Source organism: Parus major, chromosome 10 (genome assembly GCF_001522545.3).
Source record: "Parus major isolate Abel chromosome 10, Parus_major1.1, whole genome shotgun sequence".
Classification (NCBI taxonomy): Eukaryota; Metazoa; Chordata; class Aves; order Passeriformes; family Paridae; genus Parus; species Parus major.
In genome coordinates this window covers 2,009,866-2,026,804 of record NC_031779.1, presented here as the reverse complement: position 1 = coordinate 2,026,804, position 16,939 = coordinate 2,009,866, and the positions used below count along the sequence as shown (strand labels likewise).

At 47.3% G+C, this 16,939-nt stretch overlaps 1 protein-coding gene across 4 annotated transcripts in view; it reads left to right on the top strand.

The window, feature by feature from the left end:
- The window catches only part of SIN3A (SIN3 transcription regulator family member A), a 31,550-nt gene extending 16,000 nt beyond the window's left edge, over positions 1 to 15,550 (top strand). For all 4 annotated transcript variants that reach the window (XM_015638435.2, XM_015638434.3, XM_015638433.3 and 1 more), the window contains 14 exons: positions 313 to 471; positions 1,698 to 1,787; positions 3,174 to 3,292; positions 4,748 to 4,958; positions 6,455 to 6,571; positions 7,272 to 7,510; positions 8,660 to 8,843; positions 9,028 to 9,601; positions 10,025 to 10,194; positions 11,222 to 11,395; positions 12,051 to 12,143; positions 12,493 to 12,587; positions 12,779 to 12,986; positions 14,365 to 15,550. In XM_015638435.2, the coding sequence (XP_015493921.1) occupies positions 313 to 471; positions 1,698 to 1,787; positions 3,174 to 3,292; positions 4,748 to 4,958; positions 6,455 to 6,571; positions 7,272 to 7,510; positions 8,660 to 8,843; positions 9,028 to 9,601; positions 10,025 to 10,194; positions 11,222 to 11,395; positions 12,051 to 12,143; positions 12,493 to 12,587; positions 12,779 to 12,986; positions 14,365 to 14,595 (2,664 nt within the window). In that variant the 3' untranslated portion in view covers positions 14,596 to 15,550. The remainder of the gene's footprint in view (positions 1 to 312; positions 472 to 1,697; positions 1,788 to 3,173; positions 3,293 to 4,747; positions 4,959 to 6,454; positions 6,572 to 7,271; positions 7,511 to 8,659; positions 8,844 to 9,027; positions 9,602 to 10,024; positions 10,195 to 11,221; positions 11,396 to 12,050; positions 12,144 to 12,492; positions 12,588 to 12,778; positions 12,987 to 14,364) is intronic.
- Positions 15,551 to 16,939: the final 1,389 nt, after the last annotated feature.

The following is a 16,939-nucleotide window of genomic DNA, read 5'->3' as shown; positions in this document are numbered from 1 at the left end:
GGACAAGGGGGACTGACTTCAAACTGAAGGAGAGTAGGTTTAGATTAGATCCTAGTAAAAAATTCTTCCCTGTGAGGGTGGTGAGACACTGCCACAGGCTACCCTGAGAATCTGTGGCTGCCCCATCCCTGGAGGTATTCAAGGGCAGGTCAAATGGAACTCTGAGCAACTTGGAATAGTGAGAGGTGTCCCTTACCATGGCGTGGCATTGGAGCTGAGTGATCTTAAAGGCCCCTTCCAACCCAGACCATTCTGTGACATTTTGTGTGGAACGTGGCCCTAATGGTCTTAACGGGTTTGTCTCTGAACAAGCTGTTGAGTAAGACCACTGCAGAGAAAGTGGAATCAGTCAGGAATGACCACGGGGGCACAGTGAAGAAGCCACAGCTCAACAACAAGCAGCAGAGACCCAACCAGAACGGCTGCCAGATCCGACGGCACTCGGGCCCTGGAGCAACCCCTCCGGTGAAGGTAAGAGCCTGTGCTGCTCCTTCAGAGAGTGCCCTGTTCCAGGAGAATGGGGCAGAGCAGGAGGAGTTTTCCAAGTCCTTGTGATTTTTGTGGCACAGGCTGCAGTTTGAGAACATGGAAAATAATGTTTGTCTTTAAACCTTTCAGAAGCCCTTGTTTCCAAGCACCAGTCTTTGTCTCTTTGACACTCTTTGAACCAGTGCTGGTATCTGTTCCTGAGGGTGGGACATAGTTACTTTAATGGCTTGGGGAAACAGAGTTTTCATCACCTCATTAGAAAGATGTAGTATTATTAGCAGTGTTTAATGAAGGGGAGTTGTGGAGTGTGGAGACAAAAGTCTCAGTAATGCCACAGAATAAATTTGTCCAATATTTGCAGCAAATGTTCCTAAGGCACGTAGGAAAAGACGAGCTGAAAAGGTGTGCCTGAAAGCTTTGTTGTAGCAGAACTTGGAGCAGATGCAGTAGAATCATGTTTGCTCATCTTTCCTGTGATAAAGCTTTTAATACAATGATGAATGATTATTCTCTCAGCAGAGTTTGCCCTTTTCAAATGACGCACGATTTGTGAGAGCAGCGAGGCTTTGTAGTGCAACAGAAATTGTCCTGTGGCCAGGTGGCTTCGTGTTTGTGCACGAAGGATAAATTTGCCTGCTTTTTTTTTTGAAGCCAGTGTATCTTCCTTTGTCATGAAAAGCATTAGCAGGCATAATTTTACCATTCAAGTCTCCTTCTGCCCTTTCTCCTCTTCAAATTGAGGTCACCAAAATAAAGCACGATTTGGAGGCAACTTTCAGCCTTTCTGAGGATGGGGAAAATAAAACATCTTACAGTAGAATGTAAGAGAGAAAAAAATTGTCATTCTGGGGGGGGTATAAGACTTGCAGAACTGGATGAGTGATAGGAAAATCATTTATTCTGGCAGCTTTTCAAACTGGTTATCCAAGTAAGATAGGCTGTAGTGTGACTGAAAGAATCAGCTAGTTACAGGAAAGGGTGCAACAATGTATTACAAATATTTGGAGTGGCATGCTACTTATTAACATTCAGTAAATTAACTTGTAGCACGTTTTAATAGACTTCTCCTTCCAAAAAAGCCACCTTTCCCATAATGGCAAGCTCAGGGTGGGGTCAGGGAGCTGGCACTCATGTGTGATAGACAAATTATCTCAACTTGCTGAACACCCCTTTTATTTTCAATTGCCTTTCTTTTTTTTTGATAACAGAAGAAACCAAAGCTGCTTGGTTTGAAAGACCAGTCTTTGGCAGAAGCCAGCAAACATGGTGTGGGGACAGAATCTCTCTTCTTTGAGAAGGTGAGAGGCAGGATGCAGATGTTGCACGTCCTTGATGTATGTTCTTCCTGTATACACATCTGGATTTCCATCACAGTGAAGTGTGTGAGATTTACACCACCCTGATAACATTTCTCAGCTTTTGACCTCAGATATACCCTACAACCTCTAAGTTGGATCCACTGAATTTTTTTAGAAATTTGTGATATTTTTTTACGTGTGTCTTTTCCCCAAAGCTCCTTCTCCAGCTTTCCACCTGCTGCTGCTGCATTTGATTTGAGGAAATGGGAATTTTTTCCTGTAACCCACACTCCAAATTGTTTTCCCCTTTATAAGATCCCAGTACAGCTGATGATGTGCATGGCGTGTCTTGCTGTGTCGGCACAGCTTGTACCCATCTACAGCCAGCTGGCTGCAGGGAGGGAGCTCAGTTTACAAAGCACCTGATTCATATTTACATTGGGTTGGTTTTGTTTTAATTTCCCCTCAGAGATTAATCTAATTAATTGCACAGTTGTTACCTGTTGCTGGTTTAGCACACAGATCAAGTGAAGGAGATATGGGATGTTTCCAAGTGGCACTTCGGTGTCTTCTCTGAGATGTCCATACATTGCCTTATAGCTCAGAGGGGAGTATGGAACGAACTTAAAACCATCCTTTTAAGCAATATTCATGCACTGATGACAGTCTTGGTTGCTCCCTGCTGATCTGGTGAATTCTGCAGCGTGATAGGAACCAGCTAATGGTAACTGGGAACCAATTTATTGCTTGGAGGATGTGTAGGTGTTAACACAAGTAAACCTAGAAATCCCTGCTGTGGAATTATAACCATAATGATGAATAACTTAACAATGCTAGATCTCAGTCTGATGTGTAGATCCAGCTGTTCTTGTGGGAAAGGGAGTGGTGGTGGGATGAATAGTTTGGCTTCCTCATTCTGTGAAGATTTGGGTTACAGAAGGAGGATTGTCTATGATAATCCAAGCTGGAAGCAGGCAGAGGCTGGAGAGGGTCTCATACCCCCCGCTCCCTGCTTGAAATACTCTCTGAAGTTTAAAAGCAGCCTGGCTGGGTTTGTGGTGCTGCAGTTACAACTGGTGTTGTCCATGGTTCCAGTGTTTTGTAATCCAGCTGTTACAGAGTTCTTTGAAGGATTTGGTTCATCACTTGCAGCTCCTTTCTTAGAGTAATGCCCCAGTGCTGACATTGCAGGGGATCCCAGCGTGGGGATGGCTCCTGTCAGTACCCGTTTGTCTGGCCCTGTGTACAGGGCACGTTCTCTCTGTTCAACTCACTTAAATATTGGTGTGCCTCGGTGGGAAACAGCATCAAATCCAGGTCCCCTGGACCTCCCCCTGCTTAGTCTCACCTTGACAGCTCCTCTTTTCCTCTTGTCCCCTCCCTCAGGTCCGCAAAGCTCTGCGTAGCACAGAAGCGTACGAGAACTTCCTGCGCTGCCTGGTTATTTTCAACCAGGAGGTGATCTCCCGGGCTGAGCTCGTGCAGCTGGTTTCTCCATTCCTGGGGTAAGTGCAGCTTCTTTCCTGGTCTGTTTCTGTTGTGGAGCTGGGAAAGAAGCACCTTCATGGCCTTCTGCACTGCCCTTTCCTGTTCCTTATCCCAGAGAGATTCCCAGCTGTGTTTTCACAGGCAGCATGCAGGAGCGATACAGGTGTTGCTTGCTATGTCTATTCCTTTTCCAGTAGGGCAAACAAAATTATTGGTAGCCTGTTACTGCAGTTTCTTTCTCTGGAATCATAGGTTATGTCATTTGAGAAAAGATTGACTGTCTAATTACATAGGAAATGTCCCCCCCAAAAAGCAGAGTGCTGATATTAACTAACTAAAGTTTCCAAAAAGCATCTGAATTCTGTCACAAAGCCAAAAATGTTAAGGAGCTCTGTACTTTAAATAGGAATTCACAACTTCCATGATTGTCAGTAGTGTACAGAACAGCTCCATTAATTGGTTAAAACTGACAGATATTGTCTCATCAACTTGGGGCAGCAGGATTGGTTTTGCCTGGGCACTGAATTGCTGGTCCTAAGGGAGAAGGCAGCAGCAACATAAATTGGGTTCAGGACCCTATTACAGTAGCTGCTGTGCAGAGGAACTGCCCTCAGGAGCTTCCACTCTCTCTGGAGGTCCACTAGAATTAGTCAGGCATCAGCAGGATGCCTGACTTTATGTAGAAAAGGTGCAATATTTGACAAGAAAATTCTGCACTTTTCCCATCTACTGTCTGTGCTTCTAACTATAGGGAAAGCTATAATGCAGGTTTTTTTATCCTGGGGTTGGACATTACTTTTTGGCATATAATGAACAAGCAATGAATAACTAGTGATTCAATTAGTAACAGGTTCAGTTTATCCTATTGTTAGTGCTTTGCATGAGATAAGAGGTCTTGAACAAATACTGTATTTTAGATGAATAAATTTTTCAGGAAACTTTGCAAACAGGCAAACTTGGGCCTCACAGGCAAAGGCTTCTCCGTGTTTCAGACTTCTCTGTGAAGCCTGCTTGAAGCAATTGCTTGGCACTGAAACCTTTTGCTGTGTAGTTACAGAATTGCATTTTGGTTTCTTCTTGCTGCCTCTGGAAAGGAAAGGTCTGTTTTAAGGTTCAATCCATTGGCAAACAACAAGGAATCTGGCCTGAGTTTACTACCAGGGTAGTTTGGGGAGACAGGTGTGACTGTGCCATGAATGCTGTTCCTGTAGCAAAAGCTTTGACAGCTGCTCATTACTAATCCTAAAGCACCTCAGTTGCACTGAGAGAGCAATTCCCCACCTGATCAAGAGCAGGTGCTTGCTTCCCATTTGGTCAGGTTTTGTGGAAGTGGGGTTGAGCAGAGAGGGTCTTCTCAGCAGATTGGTAATTCAGAGGGTTGTCTGTAATGATGAGTTCTAGCCTCAGCATCGCAGCTCAGCGCTGTTTGCGTTCTGCTTAGCTCGTTTTTCACTTCCTTCCTTTTATTTTAGGAAATTCCCAGAACTGTTCACTTGGTTTAAAAACTTTCTGGGATATAAGGAGTCTGTTCACATGGAGACGTATCCGAAGGAACGGGCTACTGAGGGGATTGCCATGGAGATTGACTATGCCTCCTGCAAGAGGCTGGGCTCCAGCTACCGAGCCTTGCCCAAGAGCTACCAGCAACCCAAGTGCACAGGGCGGACCCCGCTGTGTAAAGAGGTAAGACAGGAGCTGTGCCACAGAGGAAGGCTCTTCCCAGCCTTCTTAAAGCATCGGAACAAAAACAAGCAAAATGGAGCAAGATGGAGAATTGAGTTGGTATCACTGTGTTGGGAAGGTTCCTGGGGATGTTGGGGCACGTCTGGTGATGGTGAGCAGGGAGCTGGGGCCAGGCAGCTGCCAGCTCAGCACTGATCCACGCTGATCTGTGCTGCTCCTGCACCCAGGCGTGTGTGGGCACTCCCTCCTGGCTCAGGACGGCCGCGGTGCGTGTGGCAGCCCGAGGGGAGCACACCTAAGGAATTCCTAGTGGCACTCCCCTAAACATCTGGATCACATCCAGGAGCTGTTGCACAGGGTGAGGCGTCAGTCTAGGAACTGGGTTATGCTGGAAGCTGGCTGGGAGTTGTGGTACCCACGTGGCTTTGATGGTTGGCATCATCTCCAGCAGCGTTTGTGAAAGGTTTGCATGGAGCGTGGAGGGGGCAGCTGGAGAAAAGCCTGCTGAATAGTTATGATGGTTAATTACTGACATACCTAACGCTCCTACATTTTATTTATGATGTGTCACGTAGTACAACCTGTGAAAGGAACATTAAGATTGCAAACTTAAGTAAGAGATGACAGACCTGGTTTTCTGTGTAGTCTTAATGTGATCTCAGAGGTCCTTTACAAGGTAGTATGTAATTCAGGGTTATTGCTACCTTTTTACCCAAATTCCCACTTAACCTGCTTTCAGAGTTGTTTCGAGGCCAGCTTTAAAAGCAAATCATCAATCTGTAGACAGATTCTCCCACGTATTCCCTCAGATTCATCTTTCTCCATGAAATGCTGAATTTTTAATCCATGTCTTGACACGTCTCTCAAAAGCTTCTTGTGTGATGTAGTTACAAACTTTTCCCCCTGTGAGAATCTAATGACTCTGTTGTTCAGGCTTTGGGGTTTATGAGAGCTGGACCTGGCTTTCAAGACTGCCTGCCAAAATCATTGTTTCTTTGCCTTCAGCCTCTTTGAGGTTGTTGGTTTGTTTGTTTGCTTTTTAATGTTCTGCTCCTGTATTGAAAGCTGCAGGTGCTGAGCTGATTTGTCAGGAAAGGGGATGTTGGGGCATGGTTTTATACTTCCAATTAGCCTTATTTGGAGGCAGCAACTGTGTCCTGTCTAACAGTTAGGTCTGCTGTGGTGACCACACAGTGCTGATGGTGAATCACACATGGGGAACCAGCTGGTTGTCAGTGGCAGAAAAGCTCCTTTCATCTTTATTTTCCTCTTCTCTTGCAAGTTTTTTCCTCACAGCTCCATCCCATGAATTTTTCAGCTGCCTGGCTGTTTGGGTTCTGACTCTTTGGGGTTGCCCTGTCAATGCTGGGCTTTGGAAGGGGCTTTTCTAACTGGGAATTAGATTGTGCCACCAGAAGACTGGTCGTGAAGCTGGCCAGGTGTGATCTCCTTGAACACTGACCACAACTCTTGTTCTCCCTCTTCCTCCCTCAAAGGTTTTGAATGATACCTGGGTCTCCTTCCCATCCTGGTCTGAAGATTCCACATTTGTGAGCTCCAAGAAGACACAATATGAAGAGCACATCTACAGGTGTGAGGACGAGCGTTTTGAGGTAAATTGCTTTTCCTTGGTTCATGTCTCGGAAAGTTCTGTTCTGTGAACAGTTAATGAGCCTGCTGTTAATAATACCTTTAATTTTCCATCTTTTATTGTGTCTGCCACCTGGTTTTTGGCATAAAAGCTTGTTTTCTCTTTATGCAAGAAGCAGTGGCTGCATAACCACTAAGTGGCCACCCCTGCCCCTCACCTTTTATGGGGAGCTCTTCATTCACCCTGCTGCACATGAAATTGTTGAATAGCCAGCGTGGAATTGTTGCATCTTTTCTGTTCTTCCTGCCCACGTAGTGCATGAGAACATGCATTCCCCTGTAATCATCTGCAAAGCAATATGTGCAGGATTTTAAATGACTGACATTTTGACTGGAAATGGAAGTTAGCTGGGCAATTACCTGAATCTGCACAGATTTGGCATGTCCTTTTGTAGAGTAACTGCCAATTGTGTTCTATTCCCAGCTGGAAGATGTAATTTCCGAACAGTATCATTCTGGTAGCCTTTAAATTCTTCCACAGTATTATTTAGGTAGCAGATGAAATATAATTGGATTATTTTAGAGCAGCTGAACACCAAAGTGCTTGAGTACACCTTGTTAAACAGGCACAGCTCCTTGTTTCGTGTCGCTTGAACGTTTGCCTCTGTGAAGTATCATGTTTTGTCTATTCAAATGCTCCAGCTAATGCACTGTTCTCTCCAGCTGGATGTTGTCTTGGAGACCAACCTGGCAACGATCCGCGTTCTCGAGGCGATCCAGAAGAAGCTGTCACGCTTGTCTGCGGAGGAGCAGGCCAAATTCCGGCTGGACAACACCCTGGGGGGCACCTCGGAGGTGATCCACCGCAAGGCTCTCCAGAGGATATATGCTGACAAGGCAGCTGACATCATCGATGGGCTTCGTAAAAACCCGTCTGTGGCTGTTCCCATCGTGCTCAAAAGGTACTGATTGCCCCAGGCTCCCATCCAAAGGGTAATGCACTGTGTGCCATGCAAATCTATGGAAAAGTGGCTGATTTCTGCCCCTAAGGAGTGTGCCCTCCACAAAGCTGTAAGTTTGCCCCAGAAGGTTGTGGCTGCCCTGCCTCTGGAAGTGTTCAAGGCCAGGTTGGCAAGGCCTGGAGCAACATGGTCCAGTGGAAAGTGTCCCTGCTCATGGCAGGGGGTGGAACAAGATGATCTGTAAAGTCCCTTCCAAACCAAACCATTCCATGTTTCCATTATTCTGTGAAACTAAGAAGTTCATTTATATTCTGGACAGTTGGTTTAATAATCACCTAGAGGGAATTGCCCTCCTGAAACAAAATCCTTACAGCTCAGCTAGAAGGATTTAGAGCTTTTGTTGTGGCCTCTTAAACTTTTTTCTTCAGCACTGTGTGTAAGATAAGGGAACTGCTGTCCCAGGCTTTTCAAATCCTATGGGCGTATGTGCCCAGATCATGGTGTCTCTGCTGTCCTGATTCCCAGTCCTGTTTTTGTTGTCAGCCTCCCCTTCCTCAGCTGAAAAGGACTGGATGCTGCATCTCCCTGGGGGAGGTTGAGGAGATGTGTAAGCAGTACATGATGTTTTATCTCTGTGGGACTCCTGGTCCTGTGTTTTGGAGTTCTGGAGCTGGGCGTAGCAGCCTTCCCAGGATACCTGCAAGGTCCCAGTGTCCCTGCCCTTAGACTGAATCAGGGGTGCTCTGCTTGGGATGCTGAGTCAAGGCTCAGGAGTGTGTTCCCAGGATACTCAGGTGGCTATGCTTTGTTCATTGTCCAAATTGAGCTGTCCCTGTTCCACAGGTGGAGCTTTCTGGGGATTTTTGAGAAACCAGGGCCAGCTTTTTTGCTTTCCCTGTCCCTTTATTCCCTCTCCTGGGGCTGCTTTGTTCCTGTGTGGCTTTACCTAAATGTGAAAGAAACCCAGAGTGGTTTCTCCAGAAGAGTGTGTCCAGGGGGCACCTCCTGGAAAGCTCCTTTCTCTGCCTTGTCCTTAATCCACACCCATTTAATTGGGAGTTCAGCTCTTGTCAGCACTCACCAAGAGCCATGGGCCGAGGTTTTTTTGTATGCTTACCTCTTAGCTCACCTTTGTTTTCTTGATCCAAGGTTAAAGATGAAAGAGGAAGAGTGGCGAGAAGCCCAGAGAGGATTTAATAAAGTCTGGCGAGAACAGAATGAGAAGTATTACCTGAAATCCTTGGACCACCAGGGTATCAACTTCAAGCAGAATGATACCAAGGTCCTAAGGTCAAAGAGTCTCCTCAATGAGATTGAAAGCATCTATGATGAGGTGAGATGGTCACCAACAGTTTCCTTCCCTCAAGCTTATGTACTTTGCTAGTGCAGTTTCAGTTCCTGTTCCTCACAGCTTGATGAGGGAGGAAATCTGTTCCACTGGCAGAGCTTTCAAGCAGGCTCTTGGGTGGTGGAGTGGGATTGTTTAGGCTGATTTTTTTGCTGTTTCTCCTTTGTAGAGGCAAGAACAGGCTTCAGAAGACAATGCTGGAGTCCCCACAGGCCCACACCTCTCTCTAGCCTATGAAGACAAACAGATCCTGGAGGATGCTGCCTCTCTCATCATCCACCACGTGAAGCGGCAGACGGGAATCCAGAAAGAGGACAAGTACAAAATCAAGCAGATCATGTATCACTTCATTCCAGACCTGCTGTTTGCTCAGCGAGGTGAACTCTCGGACGTGGAAGAGGAAGAAGAAGAGGAAATGGATGTGGATGAAACTACTGGGGCTGCAAAAAAGCACAACGGTGTTGGGGGTAGTCCTCCCAAAACCAAGCTGATGTTCAACAACACCACAGCCCAGAAGCTGCGGGGCATGGATGAGGTCTACAACCTCTTCTATGTGAACAGCAACTGGTACATCTTCATGAGGCTGCACCAGATCCTGTGCTTGAGGCTGCTGCGGATCTGCACCCAGGCCGAGCGGCAGATCGAGGAGGAGACGCGGGAGCGGGAGTGGGAAAGGGAAGTGCTGGGCATAAAGCGAGACAAGAGTGACAGTCCTGCCATCCAGCTGCGACTGAAGGAGCCCAGTGAGTGACTGGTGGTGGGAGGCTGGAGGGGAAGAGGTGTTTCTGTTTGTGGTGTGGTGGCAGGTTGTTTGGTGTCTTCAGGCACGTGACAGCGGTGACCCGTTAAGATGGGGTCCCTGGGGAGGTGGGAAGATGTGGAGAACACGGGACTTGGAATAGCAGAAGGATACGCAGCAGTTACTTCATAAGAGCTTTCCTTTTATACTTAAATATCCTTAAGTAAAAGCTTTCAGAAATAAAAAGCTCATGGTGGAAGCCAGAGCTAGAAAGCAAGAGATTATGAAAATACCCGTGGCCTTAAAAGGACTTACTTAAACTTATCTTTTATGGACATAAATAACTCTTCAGCTTAAGTGGGCCAGAGCTCCCAGCAGCCCTTCTGAGGGGTGGTGTGCCCATGTCTCCCCTTGTCTCTGGTTGCAGTGGACATCGATGTTGAGGATTATTACCCGGCCTTCCTGGACATGGTGCGCAACCTCCTGGACGGGAACATGGACTCGTCGCAGTACGAGGATTCCCTGCGCGAGATGTTCACCATCCACGCCTACATCGCCTTCACCATGGACAAGCTGATCCAGAGCATCGTCCGACAGGTGCTGCCACTGAGGCACTGGGTGGGGCAGGGGGCAGACCAGGCACACAGGAGGTTTGCTGCAGTGAGAGCCCAGGCTGGCACTGGAGGCCAGGTTGTATTGCCTGCGTGGGGAATTGCAGGGGTAAGCAGGTAAATTCAGGGTGTTTCCTCACCCAGCTCTCCAGCCAGCGGAGAAATGATAGAAGGTGATTTCTGATCTGTTTGAATTATTGAGAATATCCCCTACAGAGTTTTCCTTGTTTTCCAGATGTTGTAGGATATAAGTATTCAAAGCATGTCCAGAGCTAATCTTGCTTTAGCTTTGAAAAAAAAAAAAAAAAGGAAATGATATCTAAATAGTTCCTTTCCTTTCTCTCAGTGCTGTAGGAGTGCACACTTTTTCTAAAAGCCTTTTGTCTCTTTTATCTGGCTGCTGGAGTAGCTCATTTTGGCTGTTAAACTCCAGTCCTTTCATTGGGTTGGTAGGAAGAATGTGTGAGCAAAGGAAAATTTCTTGTGCCTTTTTGTAGCATAAAGAGCAAAAAACAGACACAAGGGGCTGGAAGTGGAATAACTTCAAAGGGCTTTCTTTCAGAAGGGTAGAGGAAGGGTAGAGCTGCTCTTCAGAAGCCCTTCAGTCCAGAGATTAACTGAATTCAGAAGACAGTTGAGAGACTTTTGATTTTTAAACTTATACAAAATGCAGATTTGATCTTAAACCTCCCACCCCTCTGCTCAGACACAGCAGCAGCCCCTTGGTGAGGAGAGGACACACTGTGTCGTGGAGCTCTGGCCCTTCCTCCCCTGCTGCTGATCAGAATGTTCTCTGTGTGTGTAGTTTTTCTCTGAGTAGCTGTGCTTTGCCACCTGCTAATTTTTCTAAAGATATTGTGGGTTTTTCACGTAGTAGCAGAGACCATCTGCAAGTGGAGGAAACTAAGGAGATTTTTCACTTGAGCCCAACCCCATTGTTATTTTGTTCTGTTTTGATGGGGGTGTAGCAGGCTCCCTGACAAACCCCTTCCCCCCACTGCTCCTGTTTGCAGCTGCAGCACATCGTGAGCGATGAGATCTGTGTGCAGGTGACAGACCTGTACCTGTCAGAGAACAGCAATGGAGCCACCGGGGGTCTCCTGGCATCCCAGTCTTCCCGCACGCTCCTGGAGGCCACGTACCAGCGCAAAGCCGAGCAGCTCATGTCTGAGGAGAACTGCTTCAAGGTAAAGCTCTGAACCACAGCACAGAACCAGCTCAGGGGGTGCCTTTTCAGAAGGAGAGGCACCAGTCTTAAAAAAGAGCCTTGATCAGGCACCCAAAAATGAAGAAAATTAACTCCATTCCAGCCAAAACCAGCGCACATGCTGCCAGCTTTTGGAACACTGGTTAAAACTTCTGTAAGGGCCCCTCAGAAATGAAGTTTTGAGGTGGAATATATTTCCTGGAACAGCAGTGAATACCCCCTGTGCTTTACAACAGCTTTGGGCTGTATCATACTGACTGCTTGGCTGCCACTGCTTTTAATTTGATAGCTCAAACTCCTCTGTTTCTTTGGTGTCTCAGTTTTGTTGACTGTTGGGAGATCTGCCACTACTGACTGGGCATTAAATCACTGCTGCCTGCATACATTGCTAATAAACCTTTGCTAATCAAATCCATACTTCCTTTGCTGAAGAGGCAGGAAGTGGTCAGGCCCTTTCTGAGCCAGAGAAGTACTTTGGATAAAAGCCTGAGTGTATAGTATCTTTCCCTGTGCTTTCACACTTACTTTGGGGGCTCGAGAAGATTTCTTTTAAAACTGCCCCACTGAGAAGTGAAGGTGTTTGTTTCTATTTCAAACCTCCTGTTACTGAAGTTCCTTCTGCTTTTTCTTTATAGCTGATGTTCATTCAGAGCAGAGGTCAAGTTCAGTTAACCATTGAGCTGCTGGACACAGAAGAGGAAAACTCAGATGACCCTGTGGAAGCAGAGGTAGGGGCAGCTTCTCCAGAAAGCTGACTGTGATGGTCAAGGTTGCTCTGGATCAGTGTCTGGTTGACTGGTGGTGTGGTCTGTTAGCACAAGACAAAGGAACATCAAGGACATTCCGTAAAGCTTCCAGTGATGTCAGCAGACAAATCCTTGTTGGTTTATTTTGTATTAGAAAATACTCAAAACCACATAAAGAAACACTGTATCTGCCTTTTTGGGCATAAGATGCACAGAGCCTTCAGAAGGGATGTCATGCTCTTCTGTGTGACTTCCAGCTTAGCCTCCTCAGCCCTGGCACGTTGTTTGGTGGGAGGGCAGTAGCTGATGTGTGCTCTGTGCTTGCTTCCAGCGCTGGTCTGACTACGTGGAGCGGTACGTCAACTCTGATTCTACCTCCCCCGAGCTCCGGGAGCACCTGGCCCAGAAACCCGTCTTCCTGCCCAGGTGAGCGGCCAGGCTGTGCTGGGAAAGGCCCTTAGAGCTCATCTCATTCCACCCCCTGCCATGTGCCACCTCCCACTAGGCCAGGTTGTTCCAAGCCCTGTCCAGCCTGGCCTTGGGCTCCACCGGCCCCAGCCGGGTTTGCAGTGCCAGGGGGCAGGCGCTAATTCCAAGAGCGGTTCTCTGGCTTGCAGGAACCTGAGGCGGATCCGCAAGTGTCAGCGTGGTCGGGAGCAGCAGGAGAAGGAAGGGAAGGAGGGAAACAGTAAGAAGTCCATGGAGAACGTGGAGAGCCTGGACAAGCTGGAGTGTAAATTCAAGCTGAACTCGTATAAGATGGTGTACGTGATCAAGTCGGAGGATTACATGTACAGGAGGACCGCGCTGCTGAGAGCTCAGCAGGTAGGAGCCAGCCAGAGAACAGGATGGGCTGCTGGTGTTTCCTGGGACCCACGGGAAGGAAGGAGGCTTTGCCTCTCCAGCTGTTTGGGAAGCTGTAAAGGTTTGGGTATATCCAAGATGAAAAGAGCTTGTGACTCCAGATGTGTGAAATTTAGGAGGAAACTGATTTGTTCATCTGGATGCTTTGACATGCTCCTTTTCTCACCTTATGGGAATATTTCCATCCACTTTTTCCATGTATTTAGATTTATAAGACAACTACTTATCATGTTTCTTGCTGACAGCTAGTGACTTTACTTCATTTGTTGTAAAGTAATTCTCTTAAACTTTGCATCCACACCAGATGAAAAGTATTTTAAAAGTATTTTATTGCAGCCTAGTGACTCTCTGAAATGCTGATACTGGGGATTTTGATTGAATTCCATCTATCTCATTCAACTGGCACAAACCTCAAGGAAATATAAGCTTATAAGTAGGATACTGTGTGCCAGTGCTCTTCACAGAGAATCTGAACATAAATTCTTGAAGTGTTAAATATGTAGCCTGCAGCTTAGCCCTTGGTTACTGGAATACACTGAGGGAGCTGTAGAAGCTACATTGGATTTTGGAAACTAATCTATTGGATTTAGCAGTTAACACCCCAAAGCAGTCAGTCTCTTCTCTGGGAGAAGAACAAACAAATAATAAAATCTGTAAGTTTTAATCTGGAGATTTAATTATATTGGCTGTTTTCAATTATGACTGTAGCCATGGCTTTATACCATCTGTCCTGGATTTTACATTCCTTAGGCAGATGCTCTTATTCAAAAAAGTGCACAGTTCTTCCTCTCCTGATGTTTCTGTTAAATCAGAGCTTCCTGAGCCTGTTAGACCTGGCCTTGCTTGGGTCTTAATTTTCTGTAGCAATTGTGTCCCCAGTACGTGTGGCACGTGTTGAACTTGCTCTTTCCTGGGTCTGTGCCCCTCTCTGGGGGCTGGAGACAGACCCTGAGGGCTGGGAAGGGCAGGACTTGCCTGGTTCTGGGTGCTGGCAGAGGAGGCCAGCAGCATCTTTTGGGCAATGTAGAAAGGACTCACTCTGAGCTGGGCATGCAACTTTAAGGCTCCCTCTGGATATGTGTCCCCAGCCCATGAACTGCTGTATTAAACAAAGAGCATCAACTTTTTTGTATTTCTGAGCTCATATTGCCACAAATTTCCTTGGAGAGGAGACCTGGGGGACCTCCATCAGAGCTTTTCCCTCTGTCATTAGTCCAGTGTCCACGTTACGAATTCCCTGTGTTTGATCCCCTTGCCTGTGTCAACGAGTAGCCAAGCTTTGTGTTGTGCTGCAGTTTGGGGGCCAAACTTTTCCTGACACCTCTCCCTGTTTCTGCAGTCCCATGAAAGGGTCAGCAAGCGGCTGCACCAGCGGTTCCAGGCCTGGGTGGACAAATGGACCAAGGAGCACGTGCCCCGCGAAATGGCAGCCGAGACAAACAAGTGGCTGATGGGTGAAGGGCTGGAGGGCTTGGTGCCCTGCACCACCACCTGTGACACAGAGACCCTGCACTTTGTCAGCATCAACAAGTACCGCGTCAAATACGGCACGATATTCAAGACACCCTAGGAGTCCCCCGGGGCGAGGGAAGAGCCCGGGAGATGTGTGTGTGTGCGTGCATCCAGGGAAGGAGGGAGAAGCCTTTCTCCCCTCACTGTGTATCTCCGTAACGTGGCCACTTGACTAGTGCGTGGCTGGTACAACCTGTCCCGGCGGGATTCCCTGCGGGGACGCGGATCTCCGCCCGGGGCCGTGGGCTGCCGGCCCTTTCTGGGCAGGAAGGACCCTTCTCTGAACTGAGCCATCCCAGAGAAACACCACGAGCTCGTACACACCAGCAGCGTTGAGGCTTTGACTCCCCAGAGGCCCTGAGCGGCGAGGGAGGGGAACAGGATGCTCTCCAGCACCGGCCCGCTTGGATGTGTCCCCAAAATCCCCAGGTGCCTGTCACCATTGGATTCTCCTCTCCTTGCGGGCTCCGGTGCGGGGCCGTGGGGCAGCAGACCCCGGCTTCCTCTCGCTCCCTCCCCTCCCTCCCAGGCTGGACTCACCCTGTGCAGATCGGTCTGTCCTTTCTAGTGCCAGTGGAACTGTTTTATTTTTATTTTGGGTTTTTGTTTTTGTTTTTTTTGTACCTGCTTGTTTACTAGTCTCTCCTAGTGCCATGCACCAGCTTTTCACACACATGTACGTTCACACACAGCAGAGAACAACACGATTTTAACATGTTCCCCTCCTTTTTTGTAAATAAATGTACAAATTGTCCATTTTTTTCTTTTTTTTTTTTCTTTTTGTTTTGGTTTTTTTTTTTTAATTAAAGGAATTATGCTTGATGTGCTAGCATAACTGTACTAGCTTCTTGTGTACCATAGTACCAGGTGGCTTGAGAATTAGTACCGACAGACAGACCGATGGAGACATTTATTACACTTTTTACCAAAGGGAGTTATCATTGTAGTGCTTTTGTGTGGAAACTTTTTTCTCCTTTTTTTGTAAATAAAAAAAATAATGTCTTTGTTCTTAACCTGGAGGAAGACGCTCGCTCACCCACAGCCGTGTTCCTGGTCTGAAAGGCGCTGTTGCAGCATGCAGGTTTTGGAGTGGGAAAGGGGAGGGAAAAGGGAGGTGAAACCCAACCCCTTTTCTAAGGCTGGCAAGAAGAAACAGCAGAGGCAGCGTGTGCATTTGGGGGTTTAACAACTGAGGTATAAGTAGCCTGAAAGAGATATAAATACAGAGTATATAATTTTAATTTTTTAAAATTTTTGGCTTTTTTTCCTGGTGGGTAATTTTTATCCACCTTGTCTTCCAGCTCCAAGGATCTTCGCTTTTCAGAAGTGTTGCTGAGCAACTTAGCTGGGGCTGATTGTGCTGATGTATTTTCCCTTTCTTTGCTGGAGGAAACATTGTGGGAAATACCAAGCCAGAATTTGACAGAGCTGTTCTGCGTGTGTGTGTGTGTGTGTGTGTCTGTGCAAGAGAAGGAGGAGGGACTGGGGGGGGTCTCATTGCGTTTCTCTCCAGAAATCCACATATGGGATATATATTTTTTTAAGTAGAGAAATGTAACGCTGGCAGATATTTAAAACACGGGGAAAGATTTTGATTTTAAAAGTAAAGAAGTCAGCACAGACTCTGTAACCACGCCAGCCACTGTGTCTTCTCCAAAGGAGGTGGCTTTCCTTGCAAAAATCCATGGACTCACCTGGATTGGCTTCCATCGTCCCTGGAGGGGGAGCCACGAGCAGGGCTTTGCCACAGCTTCAGCCTCTCCCAGGGACTTACTGTATTTTGAGACAGCAGGTTCACAGAATCATAGAACAGCCTGGGTTGGAAGGGACCTTAAATATCATCTAGTTCCAGGTTCTCTCCTGCCACCACAGCTCCTTCGCTTCTGTGGGGAGCAGGGCTGGAGGGGGGAGCTGGCGCGGGGCTGGAAGTCAGCCCCGAGGGGCCACGAGTCTGGAACGGAGCCTCCTATGGAGAGAGGGAGAGATGGAAGAGCCCAGCAGGGGATTTTCACACTTTGCTAGCAATAAATCACTCATCTGTTTCTCCTTTGCTGTAGCCAGGCAAGAAGGGGCTCTCATTTGTCCTCTTCCATTCCAAAGGTGGTGTGCACACTTCCCTGTTATTGCCCCCCCTTTTTTTTATTCTGGTGATGTGGAAGGGAAAATCTTTGGTTATTTAGACTTCTGGCCAGCTTGGAAGTACCAGCTGCTGCTGCTTGGTGGGATTCCTATCCCAGGAGCCTGTGCCTGCATGTCATTGAGCCAAGGGGGGCTGGTTGGGGGGCCCCAACCGTGGGGAGACCTCTGGTGCTCCAGCCGACATCCCAACTCTGCTCCCAGCCTGTACAATGGCAGAGATTTGCTTTTTCTCTAATTTTCTTTTTCATTTGATCTTGCTTTTT